The sequence below is a fragment of the Microtus ochrogaster genome, assembly GCF_000317375.1.
Source record: "Microtus ochrogaster isolate Prairie Vole_2 chromosome 14 unlocalized genomic scaffold, MicOch1.0 chr14_random_2, whole genome shotgun sequence".
NCBI lineage: Eukaryota > Metazoa > Chordata > Mammalia > Rodentia > Cricetidae > Microtus > Microtus ochrogaster.
Window position 1 is genome coordinate 8,797,760 of NW_004949097.1, and position 22,699 is coordinate 8,820,458.

A 22,699-nucleotide genomic window follows, 5' to 3' on the forward strand; every position below is an offset into this window, starting at 1 on the left:
GACCACATAGACTATTTCAGTGACCACTAGAAACCTCAGAGGGGTTTTTGTGTGCTGATAAATATATATGTACTTTTGTTTTTTGTAAAAGTAAATGTAACACATAGACTTGACAGGATTGATCTCAACCTTCAGGGGCCAGCAGCTCCTTTAGGGTCAGAGAGGAAGGTAGTTCATCTTTTAAATGCAGGCTACTTTCACCGTCCACTGGAATGACTACAGCCCCTACCTAACTGCAGAAGAGTGCAGGACAGGCTTCACCCTGGTCAGGCCACAGCATGGTTCCTCTCTGACCTCCTAAAAGCAGACCCTTGTAAACAAAGGACTAAGAAAACTGTAATTACTACCTCTCAATTCTCCTGGGAAGAGGAGCCCTCCCTGGATGTGGACCAAGAACCTGCACCCTAGAGGTGTTACTCTGACTAGATTCTGTGAAGGGAGTGGGTGCAGGGGATAAAATACTAAAACAAAATGGGAGCCACGGGTCCCCATCTGCAGCTACAACTTAAGATCCTAAACATGGAGTCAGTGATGGGTGCTGGGAAGGGCACAGGAGGCAGAGACAGGCAGGGAGGGGGGTCTCAGGGCAGAAGTCTGTCTGCGCGCCTTCACTTCTTGGCCTTGCCCTGCATGGCTACAGCTTCCATGGCTTTCCGCACGGTCTCTTCATCTCCCAGGAACTTCATGGGTTTAACAGGCTTCAAGTTCTTGTCCAACTCATAGACAATGGGAATGCCAGTTGGCAGGTTCAGCTCCATGATGGCCTCTTCTGAGAGACTCTCCAGATGCTTGACGATCCCCCGAAGGCTGTTGCCATGGGCCGCAATCAGGACTCTCTTCCCCTCTTTGATCTGGGGGACAATCTCTTCATTCCAGAAGGGCAGTGTTCTGGCAATAATGTCCTTCAGGCTCTCACAGGACGGTAGCTGGTCCTCAGTAAGGTCTGCGTACCTGCGATCCTTTCTGATGTTGCTGTAGAAGGGATGGTCAGGCTCCATTGGCGGTGGTGGGACATCGTAAGATCGCCTCCAGATCTTTACCTGTGCCTCACCATGCTTAGCAGCAGTTTCTGCTTTATTGAGACCAGTCAGACCCCCATAGTGTCGCTCATTGAGGCGCCAGGTCCTGACTACTGGCAGCCACATCTGGTCAATAGCATCCAGGACTGTCCAGAGGGTCCGGATTGCTCTCTTCTGCACGGAGGTGAAGCATATGTAGAATTCATAGCAAGCATCTTGCAACGCCTGTCCCCCGCGCTTTGCCTCCCCGTGGCCCACCGGACTCAGGTCGGCGGCGTCGTACCAGCCGCTGAAGCGGTTCTCCAGGTTCCAGGCGCTCTCGCCGTCCCGGATAAGGACGAGCTTGTAGGCGGCCGTGGCGACAGGTCTGTTTGTTTTTTTTTCTTCGCAAGGTCTCTCTGGCCTTGAACTCAGGGATCCTCTTGCCTCTGCCACCGTGCCCAGAGGCCCAGGATATTTTCACTAAGAAGTAGTTTCTGCTTCCATGTGAACATAGGGACTTTAATCTTGTGAAGTATAGATAAGACATTTTGGATCAGAAAACACTATGTTTCTGGAAAAGACTTATAAAATGCTAAGCAGTATCACCAGATAGAAGTGGGGACCTGTTGAGGCCAGGAAGGAATGTCAGAGCAAGAATATGGCGAACACATGAAGAGCTTATGTAAGTGGTGACGACGGCTTCCATTCTCACGGTAACAAAAGGGAAACCAGCATGCCTGGAACTCAAGTAACAATGAAAGTCAAGGGAAGACAAACGCGAGGAAGCAAAGAACAAATGGACCTCAGAAAAACCGAGAGTGTGGGCTTTATCCAAGTCACTAACAGTATGACATTGGAAGAGAATTTTCTTTATAGGAAAGGTAACATTGAGAAGGACAGGGCAGGATGCGTCCAGCCAGAGGTTATAAAGCCTACGTTTCAGTGACAAATTCTATAATGTAAAATATTATCTCTCCTGAGGGAAGCATCATCTTCATGGTTTCAAAACTTTTAAAGTGAGATATTTAGCGTTTGAATGTTAAGGTTTCGATTTTCCAATGTGACATAGTTCTATATTTCATTTCCATGTTGTCATCTGTTCAATGTGTGTCCTTTACAACACAAATGCGGGGGTTGTGATGGCGAAATCAAGAGTGCAGTGCCGGGCTCTGTGAATAGAAGCCGTGTTATTGTGGGGTTTCTAGTATAGCATGTAAAGCAGATGCTGATGAAATAAATGAATGGCCTTGGATTAGTAACTTCTGTAACCAAACATGTGATGGAAACAAGTTAAGGGAGGAGGGGCTGATTTTAACCTGTGGTCCTACAGCTGACAGTACAGCATGATAGGAAGGCATGGGCCTTGGTTCACAGTGAGGTCAGGAACACAGAATGGGGGACACAGGAAGGGACCAGGACAATGTACTATGAGGGCTAAATTTATGTCTTAAGTTTTAATTACTATGCTTGACAGACCTATAAAACAAAAATGCCTCCCATCTGCAACCCCCACTTACCTGAGGACAGATTACATTCTGGAATCCTGGGGACTATTTGTGTAAGAATACAAGCCACATGTTTTCACTTCTATAAACAAGACTGGTTGCCCAAACTGTACTGGATGTGCTTGCTCATATGTAGGTGGGGGTTACATAGGTAGGAAGTACATCAGGATGTATCCTTTCCCTGTTTGTTCAAAGGTGGGAAGTACTTAGTCTTGTTGCTTTTGCCTTTATACACACCTGATTAACATAATTCACAAGTATTCTCTGGAAATCCTGGGTATGGACCTGGCCAGTGTCCATTGTCCTGGCCAGTAAAGCTTTCTTCAAATTTGGCTCAGAAACTGTGGTAGTGGTGTTATTTTCCTTGAATGAAATTAACATTTCTGGAGGCTCCAGTAAGATCAGAACATCCACCCAAATTCTACAGCCAGACCTTTACTCCGGAATTCTGCATTGAATTTCGCCCTCAGGAGATGTTCCAAGGCTCTGAGGTATGCTTTCAGTTCTCGTAGACAGGATGTGAACCGTTGTGCTGAGAAGGCAACAGGCGTCTAGAGAGTCCTCTCCTGGTAAGCTATAGTCTGGTTCTGTTCTGAGGGATCCCAATCTGGGGTATGGGTAGGTTTTACAGGACCCGAATACTCTCCTGTCAAGGGCAGTGAGATATTAGTCATCCACAGGGTTCTGATTGTTTGGAAAGTTTTGTCTGCCTGTTTTGTATGCATGGATAGGTAGTGGTTTCTGGAGTGTCTGTAAGCTTTGTTGCTAACATGGGAACTAAGACAGATGTGGGTCAGTATGAAATCTTATGGATGACAATTGTTGGCCACCACATGTTTGGTTTCTGACTAGTCACCTTGGAGTGAGTGGACTTTCTGAGTTCATCGGTTTTGTTTTGTTATCCTTGCTACTTCCAGCCTCCAACCACCATGGCTATCACTACTTGCTGTGGATGTTTGGATGGCTAGGACTCAGAATTTACCTCTGAATCTTGTCACTGGATTCTGTTTAGCAGGGATTCAAGTACCTTTTGGGTGTGAATAATATTAAAGTTGCTTTAGGCTGTTCTACTTTTTTTTGAAAAGATAGCTCTACGCTTGGGTTATGAATCTCCCTTCTCCTCTAGACTCAAGCATGCTTATGCAAGCTGCTTCTACACTTTGTGTTAGACGACCTACTTTACTCTGTGAAAAGGGAAAAGAGGACAAAGCAAAACAGCCAAGACTATTGGTTTCATTTAACTGACTAAAACTTTTGCTAAGATGTAAAACTCATCTCAAGATTTTTAAGACTATTATGTAAACTTTTTATACTTCAATATTTGTATAAGTTTATTTGGTATGGTTAAAAATCTGTAACAATAACATTAATTTAAAATTCATAACATAGGAGGTTGGTGGTTAAACATCTATACATAGATAATCTTAAAGGAACCATGTGGTGTGATGCTATCTTGAGCTATAAACAAGATGTGACTTGCTGCCATCTTAGGGTCTGTCCCTTATGTTGATAGAGACAGCCCTGTGTCTGGCAGCCATATTTACTAAGGTTAGAGAGGATGAGTTGGTTCCATGTGACATTACTGCCCTCTTGATTAAAGGTGACCACCTAATATAAAACAAGCAAGGAGGTAACAACGGGTCTCCAAGATATTTTGAATTAGGATGGATTTTGTTTGATAATTCCTGATCTGAACACAAAGTCACAAAAGCAAGACTTATGGAAAACAGGATTTTAAAACAATGTGTGTTTAATAAGGTATCAAAGCTACAGCTCCATGCATTTATATACAAGAATGCCCCTGTGTTGGCAGCCGAACTTTGTAATGTAAGAATCATCTGGGTTGCATTGGCTTCACAGCCATGAAGGGGTTGTGCAGAACAGTTGAGACTTGGCACTGTGTAGCAGGGCTGGAGTTCCCATAGAGAGCCAAAGAGAGGAACCCTGTTAGTTTTAGAAATGCTTGTGCCATGTGATGATCACCAGAAACAACAACAGCAATGAAATGGAGCCAGCAGGGGCCCAGAAGACAGGTTGTCTGTGCTGCTGAGGTAGGGCCAGAGAGGTGACTTAGTCTCTTGGGGAAAGCCAGAGGGCTATGAATAAATTCCAGCTACTGAGCGTTGAGTTGTTTGCACTGTTGGAGTTTGGTTTTACCTTGTTATGGCTGTTCTTGTTTCTTTCCTCTTGAAGTAAAAAAGGGTGATGGAGGAGGGTCATCTGTCTATGTGTTACTTTCATTGGTTAATAAAGAAACTGCCTTGGCCCTTTGATAGGACAGAAAATTAGGTAGGAGGAGTAAACAGAACAGGATGCTGGGTAGAAAACAGTGAGAGAGACGCTATGAAGCTCTGACCTAAGATGGACATAGGCTAGAATCTTCCCGGTAAGCCACCACCTTGTGGTGCTACACACATTAATAGAAATGGATTAAGCAAGATATGAGAGTTAGCCAAGAAGAGGCTAGATATAATGGGCCAGGCAGTGCTTAAAAAAAATACAATTTGTGTGTTGTTATTTCAGGTGTAAAGCTAGCCGTGCGGGAGCCGGGTGGAATGAAAAGCAGGCCTGCTCGCCTCATCACTACAAAAGGGTTCTTTAAGAAGAGTACTTTATTTTTGATATTTTGATATTGCAGAAACCCACCACTGAAAGACTTTAAACTTTAAGAAGAAATTTTGGAATTTTACAAAAAATTTAAATTATAAATGTTAATATATTTTTAGGTCAGGTAGTGGTGGTGCATTCCTTAAATCCCAGCACTCAGGAGGCAGAGGCAGGCAGATCTCTGTGAGTTCAAGGCCATTCTGATTTACCAGAGCAAGTTCCAGGACAGGCACCAAAGCTACAAAGAGAAATGCTATCTTGAAAAACCAAAACAAAACCAAAACAAAACCACCACTACCAACAACAACAAAACCAAAATACAACAACAACAACAAAAAAACACCCAAAAGATTATGGGACATTGAAGTTTATAAAATGTTTTATATTATGATGCCTTTATTAATATGTAATCTTAAAAAAATAAAAGACTAAAGAGTTAGGGCCACAGATATGAGCACTATACACCAGAAGCTGGGATATTCCTATCTCATGAGGCAGTAAGACAAGGACCTTAGCAGTTTGACAGAGAGTAGGCATGAGGTCTAGTCAGGCTAACAGCAACTGATTTAAGCATGTGTGCCTAAACCTTTTTGGTTTTGTCAACCATGGTAAGCCTTAGCCATTTTGATAAATTGATTCATATAAAAAAACTGATATTCTGTAATGGTGCAGTATGTAAGGACCAGGAAAGTAAAGTTGCTAGTCCTTAATAGACTATATTTGTGATTTAAAGTTTTATTTTTATACTAAAATAGATTTGGTTAAAAAAATTGGTTATTTTTTAAGGCATAAGCTTAACAGGACTAAAACTGTAAAGTCATAACCCTTTGAAATCTACTAACTTGTTATAAATCTTTAAAGATGATTCAGGCATGCAAGTTAATAGCTGCTTTTTAATAATTAAATTCTTTAATGTGTTCAGAACTACACTTGTAGCCATGCTAAATTCTAATATAATTAATTACAAGAATAAGCTTTATTTATCCTCCTGTATATGTTTTCGAGGTTAAGCCTAAAGCCAGTGACTAGACAGAAGTAAAGTTTATTTAAAATCAGAGACACTTAACAGATCATGGTGTTCAAACTCTTCTGAGATCTGCTGAAAATGGCATTTAAAGTTTTTAATGAAGAAGTTTCCGATAATAGAGAAAAATGCCAGCCCCTACTGATAACAATAAGGTCTACGAAGAAAACAATGGGCCACTGACTACTCCACCTGGATTGTGGTAACACTAACCACTGGGATAAACTTCCCCAGGCCTCGCATGCCCCCAGGGCCCTGTCCAAGTTGTAGACATTGCTGGGTTGACGGTTTTTGATGTGGGAATGATTTCTTATTAATAAAGAAACTGCCTAGGCCCATTTCATAGGCCAACCCTTAGGTAGGCGGAGAAAACAGAACAGGATGCTGGGAGAAAGAAGCTGAGTCAGTGAGTCGCCATGGTTCTCCCACGCCAGACAGATGCAGGTTAAGATCATTCCTGGTAAGCCAGCTTGTGGGCTACACAGAATAATAGAATAATAGAAATGGGTTAGATCAATATGTAAGAGCTAGCCAATAAGAGGCTGGAACTAATGGGTCAGGCAGTGATTAAAAGAATACAGTTTCCGTGTCATTATTTCGGGGCATAAGCTAAGCTAGCCATGTGGGCGGCCGGGTGCGGGGGACGCAGCCCAGCCGCTCTTATTTCAACAGGTTTTATTCTTCCTGGCTAAAATAAGTCAATCCCTCAAGTGTCTCCTCTACAGAAAGAAGTCTCTCAGACCTAGGTCTGACAAAATCAATGCTGCTCGATGTGGAAGCTGAAGATGAGATGCTATCCTGTATGACGTCTGATGTTACTGCCCCAGTAAAGCTGTCAAAACCACAGGATCCGAGGGCAGCTGTGGTTGGGCTTCTCCCTAGATCTCTGGCAGCACTGATCCACAATGGTGGAGGGAGCAGATGCGGAGAAGAGAGTTCAGGATAGCCATGGGTGTGCTGGAGACAGCCCCCTGGGAGACAGACCGATGAATCTGCTCAGCTTTATTCCAGAGTATAAGGAATATACAGGATTGGGGAGCCTGGGTACGAACCTTAGTTTGCATTAAGTGCATGTGCCCATCACGAGGTTTCATACGTGGCAGCTGGGTCGACAGCAGAGCTCCCTAGCACAAGCCTTCCAGCAGGAATCTGTGTTAAAGATAGTCAGGCGTCTGGTTTAGAGACAGCTTTCAGATAAGTTCAGTCCTCTAGGCCCAGGGACATTCTCCAGATAAGGGCAACTAAAGGCGAAGAGTTCTGCTTGAAGGGAGGGAGTTTCTGTGTGTTGTCCAGCTTTTGAGAAAAGCTGCCAGGCCACGAGATACTGAAACCAGGAAACAATGCCTTCCAACATCTCTTCCTGTTTCATTTTGTAATGAAGAGATGTCATTGTTTGCCCTAAGGAACCTTTGGCAGAAGGGCCTAGGGCCTGGTAGTGAACCTTGACCTGGTTGTTGGTAATTTTAGCAGTGGTGGTGATTTGTTACTCTAGGAACTGAATAAAGCAAGGGGGTAAGAATCCAAATGAAACACAGCATAATCAGAGGATTGATAAAGGGTAGGACCCAAGAAAGCAAGGGGTTATAGAACCAGCTAATTTGCTCTACAGGGTGGATTTTCAAGGCCTGGTCTTTGAGTAGTTTTTTGAGGGTGTTGATATTAGTTTTAATAATATTTGATTTACTTACATAAAACCAACATTCTTCCCCCAAAATGAAACAAGCCCCCTATGTTCAACAGTTATTAGCTCTAGCAATCTTTTGTTTTGGAGCATGACCCCAGCAAGAGCATTCATCTATCTTTGGGGTGACTTGAGGCTTTCCAGCTGTAGATGTCATGGCCTGATCGAGTCTGTCTCTGAAGTCTCCAGGCAGATGATGTATCTGGATGATGGCAGTTGTTGCAGCCCAGGAAGATCTAAGGGAGATGGCAAATCCTATTCCTACCAGAAAAAGAAGGAATATTTCTCCTCTTTGGTTGGTAGCGGCAGTGTTGGTTTTTTCTTCTCAAATAAATAGAGCTGTGGAAAAATCACAACAAGAGTGCTAACCCCTGGCAGGAGGGTATCTATGCAGGAGGTTGTCTTTCCCTTACACCAAAGAAGAGGAGGAGTGACACATGATAGCCTGGAAGAAGGGATGTTAGGGAGAAGGCTTGTCCTGACTGGAAGTGTAAACTGGATAGTTGGGCAGCTGGTCAGACAGGAAAATGTCTCACAGGTGAGAACCAGTGAAATAGCCTTCCAATAGGTAACCATCTAGGTAGGAGGTAAGTCTCTATCATCTAATTAATACATAGGTGATGTTTTATTATCATTGGTTAATAAATAAGTTGCTTTGGCCTATTGTAGGGCAGAGTAAAACTAGGTGAAAAAAACTAAACTGAATGTAGGGAGAAAGAAGGCAGAGTCAGGCAGACACCATGTAGCTGCCCAAGAAACAAGATTTGAGGTAATGAACCACAAACCTCATGGTAAAATATAAAATAATAAAAGTGGGTTAATTTAAGATATTAAGAGTTAACCAGGAACGCGCCTGAGCTGTTGACCAAACAGTTATATAATTAATATGATCTGTGTGTAATTTTTCGGGTCTGAGTGGCCAGGAAATGAAAGCGCAGTCTATGCTTACAGATAGGCCATTTAGACTATATGTCCTGCTATAATTTACCCATCTCAAATCTCTGGTGGCATGGATGGCTAGGCTACCTCTAGCTTTGTCAGTTTAATTACAGCAGCAGATGACTAGGTTCTTCCCCCAAGGCTTCAGCCACCTTGTTAGTTCATTTCATATGCAATAATCAGGCCTTGCTTTTTCTAGAGCTCTGGGGTCTTCTGTTGAGAAAGGCAAACAGATTTGCTTTGCTAACAGGCTTCCTATTAAAGGATAAACAGGTTTCAGATATTCCTTTATTTAAAAGAACTTACTTTGCAATGACTGTTCTTGGTAATAACTATCTGTCTCTGACTCTGGTAAATGGTTAGATGGAAAGAAAAGGGTTTTAACTTTAATTTCTGAGGGTCTAAGGAAGTGTTTTGCAGTATGTAAATGTGAGTTGTAAAGGTATAAGAATGTGATTTAAGGTAATGGAAAACGTGTCAGATTTTTTTCCCTCTCTATACTCTTGTTATACTAAGATTTCAAAGGTTCAGAGTTTTAGTGTTGATTAATGGAGTTAACCCATTTCTGTTCATCTGTTGTTGGTGCATGACTGTGGTGTACCAGCAAGGTTCTGGCATGTCTGTCTCTGGAGGTAACTACATGGCTTCTTTCTGACCCTGCCTACTCACCCTCTTTATTTCTTTTAGCCTGGCATTACTCTGTTAAGCAACTGGTTGAAAGCAGCTTTTTTTACTTACCAATAAAAGCAACACATAGACAGAAGGACTTTCCACACTATTTCCCCTTTTTTGTTTAAACAAAAAGGAAGGTTTTAACTTTAACATAGTAAAGTTATATATAACAAAACAGGTATCATAACTAAGTAAAACTATAATTATAACTATTCTTCAACTCCATCAAAGACTCCAGAAGGATGTACTATTACCTAAGTAATCAGAAAGTGCATTGTAAGCAACTTCCAAAACTCTAGAATTGACAGGGACATCTTGCTGCCTGGACAATCACCCAAAGTTCTTCCGTACCATTGGGGCATCCATCTTCAGCCTACAGGCCCACAGTATCCAGCAGACTTTTCCATGAAGCAGGAAATTTCAAAGACAGTTCCACCTATATTGGTAGTTTGTCAGTCACTTTCTTTTGTGTCCTGCAGAATGTCTGGCAGACTCTTTCATAAAGCAGGAACCACGAAGGACTGTTTTACCTTCTTTAGGCAACTACAGCAGTCATTTCTCTGTGGGTCCTGCATGTCCAGTTTATGCAACATACCATCATACAGTCTGGGAAATAGCAGTTTCTTGCCCAAATGGCTAACCAACTCCATAAAGAGCCTCTTCAATACTCATCTTCTTCTTGAAGCAATTGGCGCTACCCGGAGCAGATGTGTCTCACTGTCATAAAAAAAAAATCTAAGTTCCTAAAACATTTTAAATGCCATATTATAAAGGTCTCTGAAAGGTTTGAAGAATAACTATCCATCTGAAATATATCTTTGTGCATCTAGAAAACCTAACTAACATGTCTATAAACTTGATTATTATAGATGAGTATCTATTAACCTGTATTTCCTAATTATACATTACATTTTTTTAGATTTTTTATTATTAATTATTTATTAAAGATTTCTGCCTCCTCCCCACCTCTGCCTCCCATTTCCCTCCCCCTCCCCCGGTCAAGTTCCCCTCCCTCATCAGCCCAAAGAGCAATCAGGGTTCCCTGCCTGTTGGGAGTTCCAGGGCCCCCCACCTCCATCCAGGTCTAGTAAGGTGAGCATCCAAACTGCCTAGGCTCCCACAAAGCCAGTACGTGCAATAGGATCAAAAACCCATTGCCATTGTTCTTGAGTTCTCAGTAGTCCTCATTGTCTGCTATGTTCAGCGAGTCCGGTTTTATCCCAGGCTTTTTCAGACCCGGGCCAGCTGATCTTGGTGAGTTCCCGATAGAACATCCCCATTGTCTCAATGTGTGGGTGTACCCCTCTCGGTCCTGAGTTCCTTGCTCGTGCTCCCTCTCCTTCTGCTTGGTATTGGCAAAAAAACAGAGAAGTCGACCAATGGAATCGAATAGAAGACCCTGACTTTAACCCACAAACCTATGAACACCTGATTTTTGATAAAGGAGCTAAAAGTATACAATGGAAAAAGAGAGCATTTTCAACAAATTGTGCTGGCAAAACTGGATGTCAATCTGTAGAAGAATGAAAATAGATCCATATCTATCACCATGCACAAAACTCAAGTCCAAATGGATTGAAGACCTCAATATCAGTCTGAACACACTGAACCTGATAGAAGAGAAAGTGGGAAGTACTCTACAACACATGGGCACAGAAGACCACTTCCTACGTATAACCCCAGCAGCATAGACACTAAGGGCATCATTGAATAAATGGGACCTCCTGAGACTGAGAAGCTTCTGTAAAGGAAAAGACACTGTCACTAAGACAAAAAGGCAACCCACTGACTGGGAGAAGATCTTCACCAATCCTGCAACTGACAAAGGTCTGATCTCCAAAATATATAAAGAACTCAAGAAACTAGACCATAAAAGGCTAATCAACCCAATTATAAAATGGGGCACTGAGCTGAACAGAGAATTCTCAACAAGAGAAGTTCAAATGGCCAAAAGACACTTAAGATCATGCTCAACTTCCTTAGCGATCAGGGAAATACATTACATATTTTTAATAAACTGTGCAAACACAATACCTTAATCAAGAGCAGATATATACATATAAGAAAATTGACCTTAAATTTGTATCAATAAACCAAGATCCATACCAATGAAAAGTATTAATCTCTATATCATATCCCCCTTTAAATGTAAACAAACATGTATAAACAATCATCTAGGGAATTTGGACATAATTCTCTCCAAACTGCTTCTTGCATTTTGCTGGGTGAAGTAATTTTTGGAGGTGTTTGGTCTTGGTTCATCAAACCATGTTAGTCTGGATGGAATCCACATGTTCTCATTCTCTGTGGAAACAAAAGGAGAACCTTTTTTTCAAAGCAACATATCCTTAGTTCCATATTTTAAAATTAAGATACCTTTAAAATATATGTGTTGGTTTAGCTTAGCAGCCTGTATAATGGAATGTCTCTCTGTACTTAGCTCATTCACAGTCAAAAAAGCCAAAGAAAACACAATAATATCCATAATCCATAGTCTTTGTATATATATATTCCATCTTTATGTGGTTTTTTTCTTTATTCCATTAATCTATGACTGTCTGTACTGTGTCTCTTTAAAGACTTTGTTTTATTTTTTAAAACTATTATTTCCATTTATAACTGTCTATACTCTTTTTCTTCTCTTTCCCAAGCCTACATACATTTTTCCAATACTGTGACCTATTTTGACCATTTTGAGATCTTTATTTTTTTAATCTGAATCTGTTTTTTTTTCTTTTTTTAACATGTCTGTAATCATCTTCTGACCAGGAACACATCTTAAAATACTAAGCAGAGCAGCTAGGACTAAGTATGCTTTACCTTTTGGCTCCACCCAGTCCAACATGGTGGAGGTATGTTTAGTGCCAGCTCGGGGAGTCATGCTCACAGCCTCATTTCCAGGCACATAGTAGGTCTATGTTGCCATTAAACAAGTTGTAGCACTGTGCTCAAAAACCTCATTTAAATGTTTTCTAACCAGACCTCTCAAAAGAGCTAGAGCCATTTGTGATGGTGAATAAGGAACCCACTGTTTTTATAAAGAAGCCATGTGGTTTTTTCTGCACCTCCTTTGCAAACAGATCCTGTCTGAAAAAAAATGCTGTTACCAAGAGACTGAGTTTGGCACCCATTTTGTGGGTCTAGAAGCCTTTTTTTTTTTTAAAGAAAAAAGATTTCTTAGACTTTATGTAGAAATTCTTGCCCCATGCTGGCACACCTATCTGTTGGCAGTGGCTGCTCATTAGCTAACTTCCCAGACCCAAAATAATCACACAGAAACTGTATTAATTAAATCACTGCTTAGCCTATTAGCTCTAGCTTCTTATTGGATAACTCTTACATCTTAAATTAACTCATTTCTGTTAATCTGCGGATTGCAATGTCACTGTGGCTTACTGGCAAGGTTCCAGCATGCCTGTCTCTGGTGGCTACATAGCTTCTCTCTGACTACTCTCTCTATATCTCTCTTTCAGTCTGGCGCTACTCTGGTAAGCCATTGGCTGAAAGCAGCTTCTTTATTGACCAATAAAAGCAACACATAGGTAGAAGGACTTCCCACACCAATTGCTTGTGTCGCTTAGAGTTCTGTTAATTTAGTCTTGTCGGATTCTCCAGAACTGCCTGCTTCTGTACTTTTTTGGAGGCACTGCTCTAGTTTAAGTCTCATCATTATTACATTACTGGACCCTGGCAATGGTTTCCAGAACTGCTCACCCACTTGACCGCTAAGGTGCATTTTGCCTCAGATGATTTAGGCCCAGTGTAATCTCAGAGGAGATCTCCCAAATAGAGCATTTCACTTCTTAAAGTCTCTTGTTTGGCAATTCGAACATTCTCCTCCAAATCTTGTCTCTCATAATGATTACTGTTTATAATTATCTTGCTGTGTTTTACAATGATTGCCGTTTGTAATTACTTCACTCTGTAATTATCTCACTAGTGATTTTTACCCACTGGGTTTCTCTGTACCTTCTACCCTTCATCTGACTCATGCTTTGGTGCCTATTAAGTCCTTCACATAGAAATACTGCCAACAAGATTGGGCACCTTCTGGTCATGTGAGTAAAATATCAACTGCCACAATTACTCACAGGGAAAACAGAAGATCTGAAAAACATTAAAAGAAGGAGGGGAGGGGAAGGAAAATGCAGAGACACAAAATCAGCTTGGAAGAAGAATGATAACCCTTTGCCAGGTAGAATCAAGAGCCTCCTTCTGGGAAAGCCCATAACTTTGGGACCCAAGTGTTTCTTTTTTGAGTCCAGTGTGTCTATCTATAACCAAGCCAGAACAGTTGCTTCCCAGATCATGAATAGTGGAAGATAATATTTACATTTTTATTTGATGCTTAAGCTTTACTGTAGGTGAAGATAATTTAGTTTTTATTTAATAGTTTATTTTCTTGAATCTTATACACAAGCATGGCATCTACCTCACTCACACCATCTCCCCAACATTTATGTGTTAGTTTTACATTCATTAGCGTTTTCAGTATATGAGTGCTGTGTCTACAGTTATTTCTGTTCTCCAGTGCCCAGGAAGGATCAGAGGATGGCACCAGATCCTCTGAAACTGGAATCACAGACAGCAGTGAGCTGCCATGTGGGTGCTGGAAATTGAGCCAGGGTCCTCTGCAAAAGCAACAAGTGCTCTTAACCACTGAGCCATCATCTCTCCAGCCCCCAATACTTAAGTTTTAATGATGAAACATGTAAATACCATTCTCTCAGAGTTTACCAGGAGTACATTTTTTATACACACCCAGTGAGCCTGAAAGTCATAACATTCATGTTCGCAATCTGTCAGCATTCCCTGCAGATAGATTGCGACATGCCTGTGTGTGGTTCGATCACTATAGTTATGCCAAGTGGCCCATCTCTGTAGTAGTGCCTCCAACCCTTCCTCCTGCCTTGCCATCTAATGCTCAGAGTTACCAGCCCAGTGTGCCCAGGCCCATCATATTCCACACCAGTTTTTCTTCCTGCCCTGATATTATTCCATCTGCTGGGAATAGTCTGTGTGTCATTGTTGGGAGCAGTGAGACCTCAGATCCTGAATCTCTTGTAATCCCCTGCTCTGAGTGCCTACAGCTGCTCTGAGCAAGAGACCTTCAGGAGTTCCTGATGGCAGGAGAGTGGTTTCTGGTGGGTTTGGTTGGGGCATGGCTATCTCTATATAATCTGCCCCTGAACACAATAAAAGGGGCATTCTTGGGGAATTCAAGGATGACCATGTCACTGTCTCTCTGTCTGTGTGTGTCTGTGTATTTTAACCTCCAGCCCCTTGCCCGAAGCTCGGGAACTGGGTGCCAGCACAGGAGAACAGACACTGGGGCGCGGTGCGAGGCATGTCATTAATCCTAGAGATGACTAATTCATCTTTTACCTTCTGAGACTCAGTCAAATGTCACTTAGACCAAAGCATTCCTAAATTCTAGTTCCAGAGATGAGCCTTGCTGAGTCTCCATGTTCCTTCATGGTCTGGGGCAAATCTAAAATTGTTTTTGTTGTACATATTCCACAGCAATATTTGGTGCTGGCTTCAGTGCCAAACCCAGTAAAGACAAGAGTGTGTTGTTTTCATCCTTGTACCCACCACCCATCCCTTAACACACAGTGTGAAGCAAAATGCTCAATGGAGTCTGGGGATGTTCGCTGCTAATGTTCTTTGCATGGTTTTAGATAATATCTAACTTTTGTTTAGTTTTTGAAATAACAATTTTCATCTTAACAATGATCTAAAGTCCTTGTGTCCCAAGCTGTGTTGCATAAGGCTATGAGCAGTATTAATTTATATACCAACAAGGTCTGTGTTGAATTATGCAACTCAAAGAACCAATTGTTTAATGAAACTTTACAGAATAACAGGTACTTCTGAGGATAGTGAAGCGTAGGAGTATTTGTGCTGTGGAATAATACTCTTATATACTGTAAAGATTTGTCACTCATATTGGTTTAATAAGACACTGGTTGGCCAGTAATCAGGAAGGAAGTATAGGTGGGGTAACCAGACTAGGAGAATTCCGCAAAGAAGAAAGGCAGAGATGCAGTCACCAGCCAGATTTAGAGGAAGCAAGATAAGATTGCCTTCTGAGAAAAGGTACCAAGCCATGTGACTAAACATAGACAATAATTATGAGTTAATTTAAGTTGCAAGAGGTAGTTAGTAGTAAGCCTGAGCTAATAGGCTGAACAGTATGTTTCTTTGGGACTGAATAGCTGCAGGACTGGATGGAACAAAAACTTCTATCAACATGTTATAGTACAACTCATCATCAGAATTTGCTTCATGCTTTTTCTTTTTTTTTCTTGTTTTGGTAAGCTTATTTATTTCAGGTGTACTAGTGTTTTGCCTACATGCATGCATGCATATGTACCAAGTGCATGCCTGGTATCCATGGAAGTCAGAAGAGAGCATCAGATCCCCTAGAACTGCAGATAGAGATAGTGGTGAGCTGCCAGGTTGATGCTGGCAACCAACCCAGGTCCTCTGCAAGAGCAGCAAATACTCTCAACCACTGAGCCACCTCTTCAGCTCCTGTTTCATGTTTCTTATTTGTCTGTATGAAAGAGGAAAGAAGAAAACATTGTGTCCTATTCTCAATGTTCATAAGTTTAAAATCAATTTATCAGTAGATCCTGTTCTTTCCCTTAAGTGAGTTTGGCTGCCCAAATAGAGTTGTGTTATTAACATATAAATGACCTTACTATTTATTACAATCAAGGCAGTTAAAGGAAGTGTTTGAAATGAGTCATGCCATTTATAATGATTTATAAATATATTGTTGAACTTACACAGTATTAAAAATGAAGGGGACTGGAGAGGTGGTTCGATGGTTAGGAGCACTGGCTGCTCTTCCTGAGGCCCAAGCTCTATTTCTAGCATCCACATGGTGGTCACAACCATCTTTAACTCCAGTTCAAGGGGATCTGACATCCTCTTCTGGGCTAAGTAGACACCAGGCACACATGTATTACATAGACATGCATGCAGGTGGAAATACTCATATACAGAGAATAAACAGGAAACTGTTTAAAAGTTAACATGGACAAACTATGCTTTGTCATCATCTCTATGAAAATTACCTTGACTTGTAGAATTATCATGGGCTTTTAAAAAACAAATTTATCCTATGACAACTTTACACAAATAGATTTTGCATTTTGATCATAGTCCCACCAATCTCATTGCCTCCCACCCTTGCCAACCCCCTCCCTGCAAGTACCACCTCACTGACTTTTAATATTAAGACCATTTTTGTTAACACACGATTGAGCCTGCTCATGATAAGCACTGTGAAACATTCTTCTCCATTCCCCTGGCTATATGTTAATACTAAAGACAGAAACGATAACAAATAAAGATAGTTTTAATACATTTTTAAACGTTAAGGTAGCAGCTCATGGTGCCTGTTGGCGGAGCTAGGAGCTAGGAGCTATTTTTAAGCACTGTTAAAAATACACCACACATCATTCTTATAAATATTCAGCCGATTAGAAAGAATAATTCATGTCCCCAGGGGAATTGAAAGCAACAGCTGCAGGGATGAGGGGGAGGCTCATGTTCCAAGCAGCCTTCACCTTCCTCAAGGCCGGGGGCAAGCCTGACAACCATCGGTGTTTTGAAATACAGGTCACTAAATATCTTATAGACAAAATCAACGAGAACCTGGGTCATGCACCATAGTTTTATTCTGATCCTCCTCCCACCCCACACCCCATTTGGGATGAAAATTCCCTGTTATTTAACCCTTTAAACCCTTCATGCTTTCTATATTTCCTGGAAAGTTGTTTTTATTCAAATCTAGACTCATCTTGGGATAATGTGTTGCTTATATGTCTGCTCCTCTCTGACTCTTAGTCCTGGGATTTCTCAGTTTCAAAATAAATTACTCCAGTCTCTTGGGGACGCAAGAATTTGTTCCTTCTCTGTCAACTAATAAGAGATATTGGTTTTGACTCTGTAAAGTCTTACTCTGCTATCAGCACCGATGAGTTAACAAGGGATAGAAAAAGAAAATGATGGTTCACACATCATTATGGAGTTCAAAAAAGTGACTGAGGGCCTGTGAGATAGCTCAGGAGGTAAAGGCACTTGTGGCCAAGCCTCGTGAACCAAGTTCAGTCCCCAGGACACACATGATGGACGTAGACAAGCAATTCCTGCCAGTTGTTCGCTGACCTCCACACATAAGGACTGTGGCATGTGTGCTCGTGTGTGCGCTTGCACACACACACGTGCACACACACACACGCACACACACGCTCGCGTACACACACAATAAATAAATAAATGTAAAGGTTTAAGAAATAAATCAATATTTTGTATTATTTTCTTCTATTCTGTGAGTGAAAACAGTCTATCAATATCCTTTTACTTATGGATAGTTTTTCACATATTTAATATAAATTTGAATAGTTATTTTTAGAAATAATCTACCTAAGCACATGATATGGGCTGTCCTTCTGTATATGTGTTGATTTTTTTGGTTGATGAATACAGCTGTTTTGGCCATTGGCTTAGCAGAGTAAAGCGAGGCAGGAATTCTGTACAGAGATATAGTGATAGAGAGTAGGTAGAGTCAAGGAGAGGCCAAGTAGCTGCGGAAGGAGGCAGATGCCACATAGCTGCCCAAGAAGCAAGATGAAACAAACCAAGAGCCTAGTGGTAAAATGTAAAATAATAGAAATGGGTTAAGCTGTAAGAACTAGCTAGAAAATGTGCATAAGCCATGGCCAAACAGAGTTGTAATTAATATAGTTTCTGTATGATTATTCAGGTCTGAGCAGCCAGGGAAACAAAAGAACTATCTCTATTTAGAGGCACAGCACCTAGAATCTTTTCCTTAATTTGTTCTCAAAATTAAATCTTAATTCTTACACGCTGAGTAGCTGGGTCTTTGCCTTGTGTCTCCTTGTGTCAGCTGCTGTTTCTGGGGAATTGTTTCTATGGGAAGAAACCTGGTTCTCTTGTGAAAAGCCGAACTTATACCTTGGAGAAGTTTTTCCAAACTTCAAGGCATAAAAGGATTTTCCATATGTATTTATTTCCTAATTAAAAATAAATACTATTTTATGTATGTGGGTGTTTTGCATGTATGTATGTCTGCATACCATGGAAGTGCTTGGTGTTAGAGGAGGCCCGAAAAGAGAATTAGAGCCTCTGGAAATGGAGTCACAGACAGTTGTGAGCTGCCATGCAGGTGCTGGGAATTGAACCCAGGTCCTCTAGAAGAGAGCTGATGTTCCTAACCTCTGGACTATCTCTCTAGTCTTACCAGGTACATTAAAGTCTCCATGTATACATATTTGCCCTCTGTGTAGGGTGAGATACTTATGAATGTTACACCTTTCCCCAGCAATGCTTTCGGGGTATTCATACCACCTCCACATTCCTAAATGTTTATAAATTGTTCCCTATCATTTCACAGATTGTTTTCCAAGACTGGCACAGCACTTTGGGCTTCATCCCTGTGCTATTCTTACCATAACAACAAAGGCATCCAGGTTCACAACTGAGGTCATTTCCAAATGTTACTCATTCTATATCACTTGCTACATTTTAAAAAGTCTGATTATGGGGTTAGAACTGTGTCTCAAAGTTGACTTTCTTTAACCTGTATATACTGCACGCACTGGCTTTGTGGGAGCATAGGCAGTTTGGATGCTCAACTTGCTAGACCTGGATGGAGGTGGGGGTTCCTTGGACTTCCCACAGGACAGGGAACCCTGATAGCTTTTCGGGCTGAGGAGGGGGGGGACTTAATTGGGGGAGGGGGAGGGAAATGGGAGGCGGTGGCGGGGAAGAGACAGAAATCTTTAATAAATAAATAAATTTTAAAAAAAAGAACTGTGTCTCAGTGGCAGGACACATACTTAGCATGAGCAAGGTCCTCAATTTAATTTCCTACATCAACTAAGACTAAGAAAAATTAAAGTGGAAAAATCTGACACCATGATTACATGCATTTGGAGATCTATGATCTTTAACATCAGGACTAGTGTCCCTTTTCTCTATTAAATATGCAATAGGGCTGAGATGGTACAGAGGACCCAGCACCCACAGCCACCTTTGCTTCTACCTCCAGAGGGTTTCACACCTTTTCTAACCATCACCAATGTGCACATACCCACAGATAATTTTTTTAAATGGAGACATATAAATATAATGCACACTCACACATTTTGTTTTCTTGAGTCATTGACACTGAACACTGTTCCTAAACTTGGTGAACAGCTTCTGCTCCCTACTCAGCCCTTAGCTGCAGACTTCCATGGCAGGATGTAGGAGCTCCAGCAGAAACAAGAATCCCATTTAAACTCTTAACTGGTCTGTAAGCTGAATCTTGGAAACCAATAGTTTACTATGAATTCAGCATTCACTTCAGAAATTATTACCAAGAACTCTGGCATCGAGGCATATCCTCTCTCCTTATTGAAATGGTCTTGATGCAAACATATATTTTGGAAATATGACTTGAAAAAAAATAAATGTAATATCTGTCTTGGTTGAAAAGTGACTTGAAAAATTAATTTAATATCTGTCTTGGTCTCTGTTACCAAAACACAAACATCCTCAGGTATGTTAGAACATGAAACAAAACTTCAATGTGTTATGAAGAAGTGGTGTTTGCTTCAGAACACACGAAGGTTAAGAGCAGTCATTTAGAATCTCCAAGGTCTGGCTTGAATCTTACTTGTTCAGTGACTGGCTGTCATCTTTTGACACCTCTCATTTTTCCTCACGGTAAAACAGAGATGAAAATCTTCATGGTAGTTGTTTCAATCAGGGTGACTTTGTTCCTTCCGCCAGGAACATTTGGAGATAACTACAGAAATCTTTAGAGTGCCCTGAGAAATGGTGTCCATGGACATCTGTCAGGTCTGTCAGGTGACCATCCGAGCTGGGGCCAAACATCTCACTGCCAGTTTTCCACAGTGAGTACTATCCAGTCCAAAGCATCACTAGTGCCAAGGCGAAGAAACACGACCTTATAACTTGGGAGATCAAAATCTGTGTATACACCTGCAATATAAGCCCTAGTGGGCTGTTAGCCCCTATTATGGCCACACCTTGTACTAAGAGTTCTATATAATTTTTTCATTTTATTTACATATCTTTGGCTAGGGATACAGCTCAATGGCAAGCATTTGTCTAGCTTCAAAATAGGGTAAACCATTCATATTGAAAAGGAACCATTACCACCACTGCGCATGGATGAAGGAATTAAGGCTTTGGTTCAATTAGACGGCAGGTAACGTGCTCAGACCACTGTCAATCCAGAACAGAGCTGACTCTCAAACCCAGGTGTCTTAGTTAGGGTTTACTACTGCTTTGAAGAGATACCATGACCATGACTGAAATTACCTGGCGTGAGTGAGAAGGAAACACGGAACACAAACAAACCCACTTAGGAGTTTATTAGAGGGGGTGCATACAGGCCTCGGGATCCATGTGCAGAGAGGTGGGAGGAGATGGCACATCTAGCTTTTAAAAGCTGCTTAGCACATGCGCACAAGGGGTGGGCGTGACTGTTATACACTGATGACACAGATGATGAGCTACTCGTGCATGCGTGCAAGGCTTTAGCTGAGTCATACGTGGTTGTAACCATGCATGTGTGCACGTGGGTCATGCGGGGGCCCTTTGTGTTCGAGGACCCGTCCGGACATGCCTGCCTTTAGAACCCGGAAGTGCAGCCTTATCTGTGGCTGAATAATTAAATAATTACAATGGCACTCTTATAAAGAAAACATTTAATTGAGGGTGGCTCACTTGCAGTTTTGGAGGTTCAGTCCATTATGATCATGAAGTAGAGCATGGTAGCATGCAGGCAGACCTGGTGCTGGAGCTCAGAATGCTACACCTTGTAGACAAAAGGAAGTCAGCTGACTGTCATGCTGAGTAAAGATTGAGAAAAAGACCTCAAAGCCCACCCCTACAGTGACATGATGTGGGAGTGATTTCTTATAAATAAAGAAACTGCCTAGGCCCCTTGATAGGTCAACCCTTAAGTGGGTGGAGTAAACAGAACAGAGGGCTGGGAGAAAGAAGCTGAGTCAGGGAGTCGCCATGATTGTCCCACTCCAGACAGACGCAGGTTAAGATCATTCCTGGTAAACCAGCTCATGGGCCACACAGAATAATAGAAATGGGCTAGATCAATATGTAAGAGCTAGCCAATAAGAGGCTGGAACTAATGGGTCAGGCAGTGATTAAAAGAATACAGTTTCCGTGTAATTATTTCGGGTATAAAGCTAGCCGTGCAGGCGGCTGGATGCTCCGCCGCTCCTAATTCAACAGTGACACTTCCATCAGAAGGTGTGGCCCAGATTAAAGGTGTCCACTGCAGTCTAGATTTGTGTGTGCCAGCCTCCAACTCTGGATTAAAGGTGTGTATCATCCAGACTCCTCCAAAAAGGCCACACCTCCTAATAGCCCCATGAGCTTATGGGGCGGGGGGGGGGGGGCAAACACATTCAAACTACCACACCAGGGTTGTTATAATGGCTCTTAACCATCCCCAAACTGAGTCTTAGATAACCCATGTGTATCAGTCTCTGTCTCTCTCTCTCTCTCTCGTTTCTCTATTGTGCTGTCTTCCTGACACCTGGGACTGGGTGACTCAACCTAAACATTCGTTTTCCTTCACTTATCAAAAGCAACTCCAACATAAGTCTTTCCCAATTTTACAGAACAGTTTCTTCCTTTCAGAGAATTAAAATGGGAGATTTTATAAGAAAGGTACGCACACGAGCATGCGAGCACTCACACACACACACACACACACACACACACACACACACTAATACGCATTACTTCTCTAGTTATACCCTCAAAATTGTAGCCACAGCTTGAGAGATGGCTCAGGGACAAAGAACATGTTCTGCCTGCCCTTGCAGTGAACCCTTGCTTGGCTCCCAGCGCTGACATCAGTTAACTTACAACTACATGTGACTCCAGCTTCAAGGTATCTGGTGGCTGTGACACCATGTGCACATATCTACACGTAGCCATAATTAAAACTCTTCAAAAGTTGTAACCATATTCTCAAGACATGGAAATCATGGAACACACTACAAGTGAATATTCTAATGCTGACCCTAAGGCAGGTTACAGAAACAGAGATGGCAGAATTTAGGGACATAGAAGGTGGAGGAAGGTCATTTTAAAAAAGGAGGAGTAGCATACAACAAAGTGAGCTTATATCTTGTATCTCATCACCAGGGAAGCAGAAGCCATAAGGTCAAGTTCAAGGCTGGCCCTAGCT

General features: G+C 41.7%; 1 protein-coding gene across 1 annotated transcript; it reads right to left on the reverse strand.

The window, feature by feature from the left end:
• Window positions 1-608: 608 nt before the first annotated feature.
• On the reverse strand, window positions 609-12,310 carry LOC101992241 (phosphoglycerate mutase 1-like). Its single transcript, XM_005364640.1, has 4 exons — window positions 12,250-12,310; window positions 2,940-3,038; window positions 2,519-2,551; window positions 609-1,447 (listed from the first exon to the last, which is right to left on the reverse strand). The coding sequence occupies exons 1-4, from the start codon at window positions 12,308-12,310 to the stop codon at window positions 609-611; spliced, it is 1,032 nt and encodes a 343-aa protein (XP_005364697.1).
• Between the last annotated feature and the right edge of the window lie 10,389 nt (window positions 12,311-22,699).

What these genes read in the sequence shown, in the direction of transcription:
- LOC101992241 (XM_005364640.1), bottom strand. Translation starts at nt 12,310, where the DNA reads ATGACTCCCCGAGCTGGCACTAAACATACCTCCACCATGTTGGACTGG. An exon ending in GGACTGGGTGGAGCCAAAAG is followed by an intron (nt 3,039 to 12,249) that starts GTAAAGCATACT and finishes TTGCCTTCTCAG; the next exon opens with CACAACGGTTCACATCCTGT. An exon ending in TGCAGAATTCCGGAGTAAAG is followed by an intron (nt 2,552 to 2,939) that starts GTCTGGCTGTAG and finishes TTACACAAATAG; the next exon opens with TCCCCAGGATTCCAGAATGT.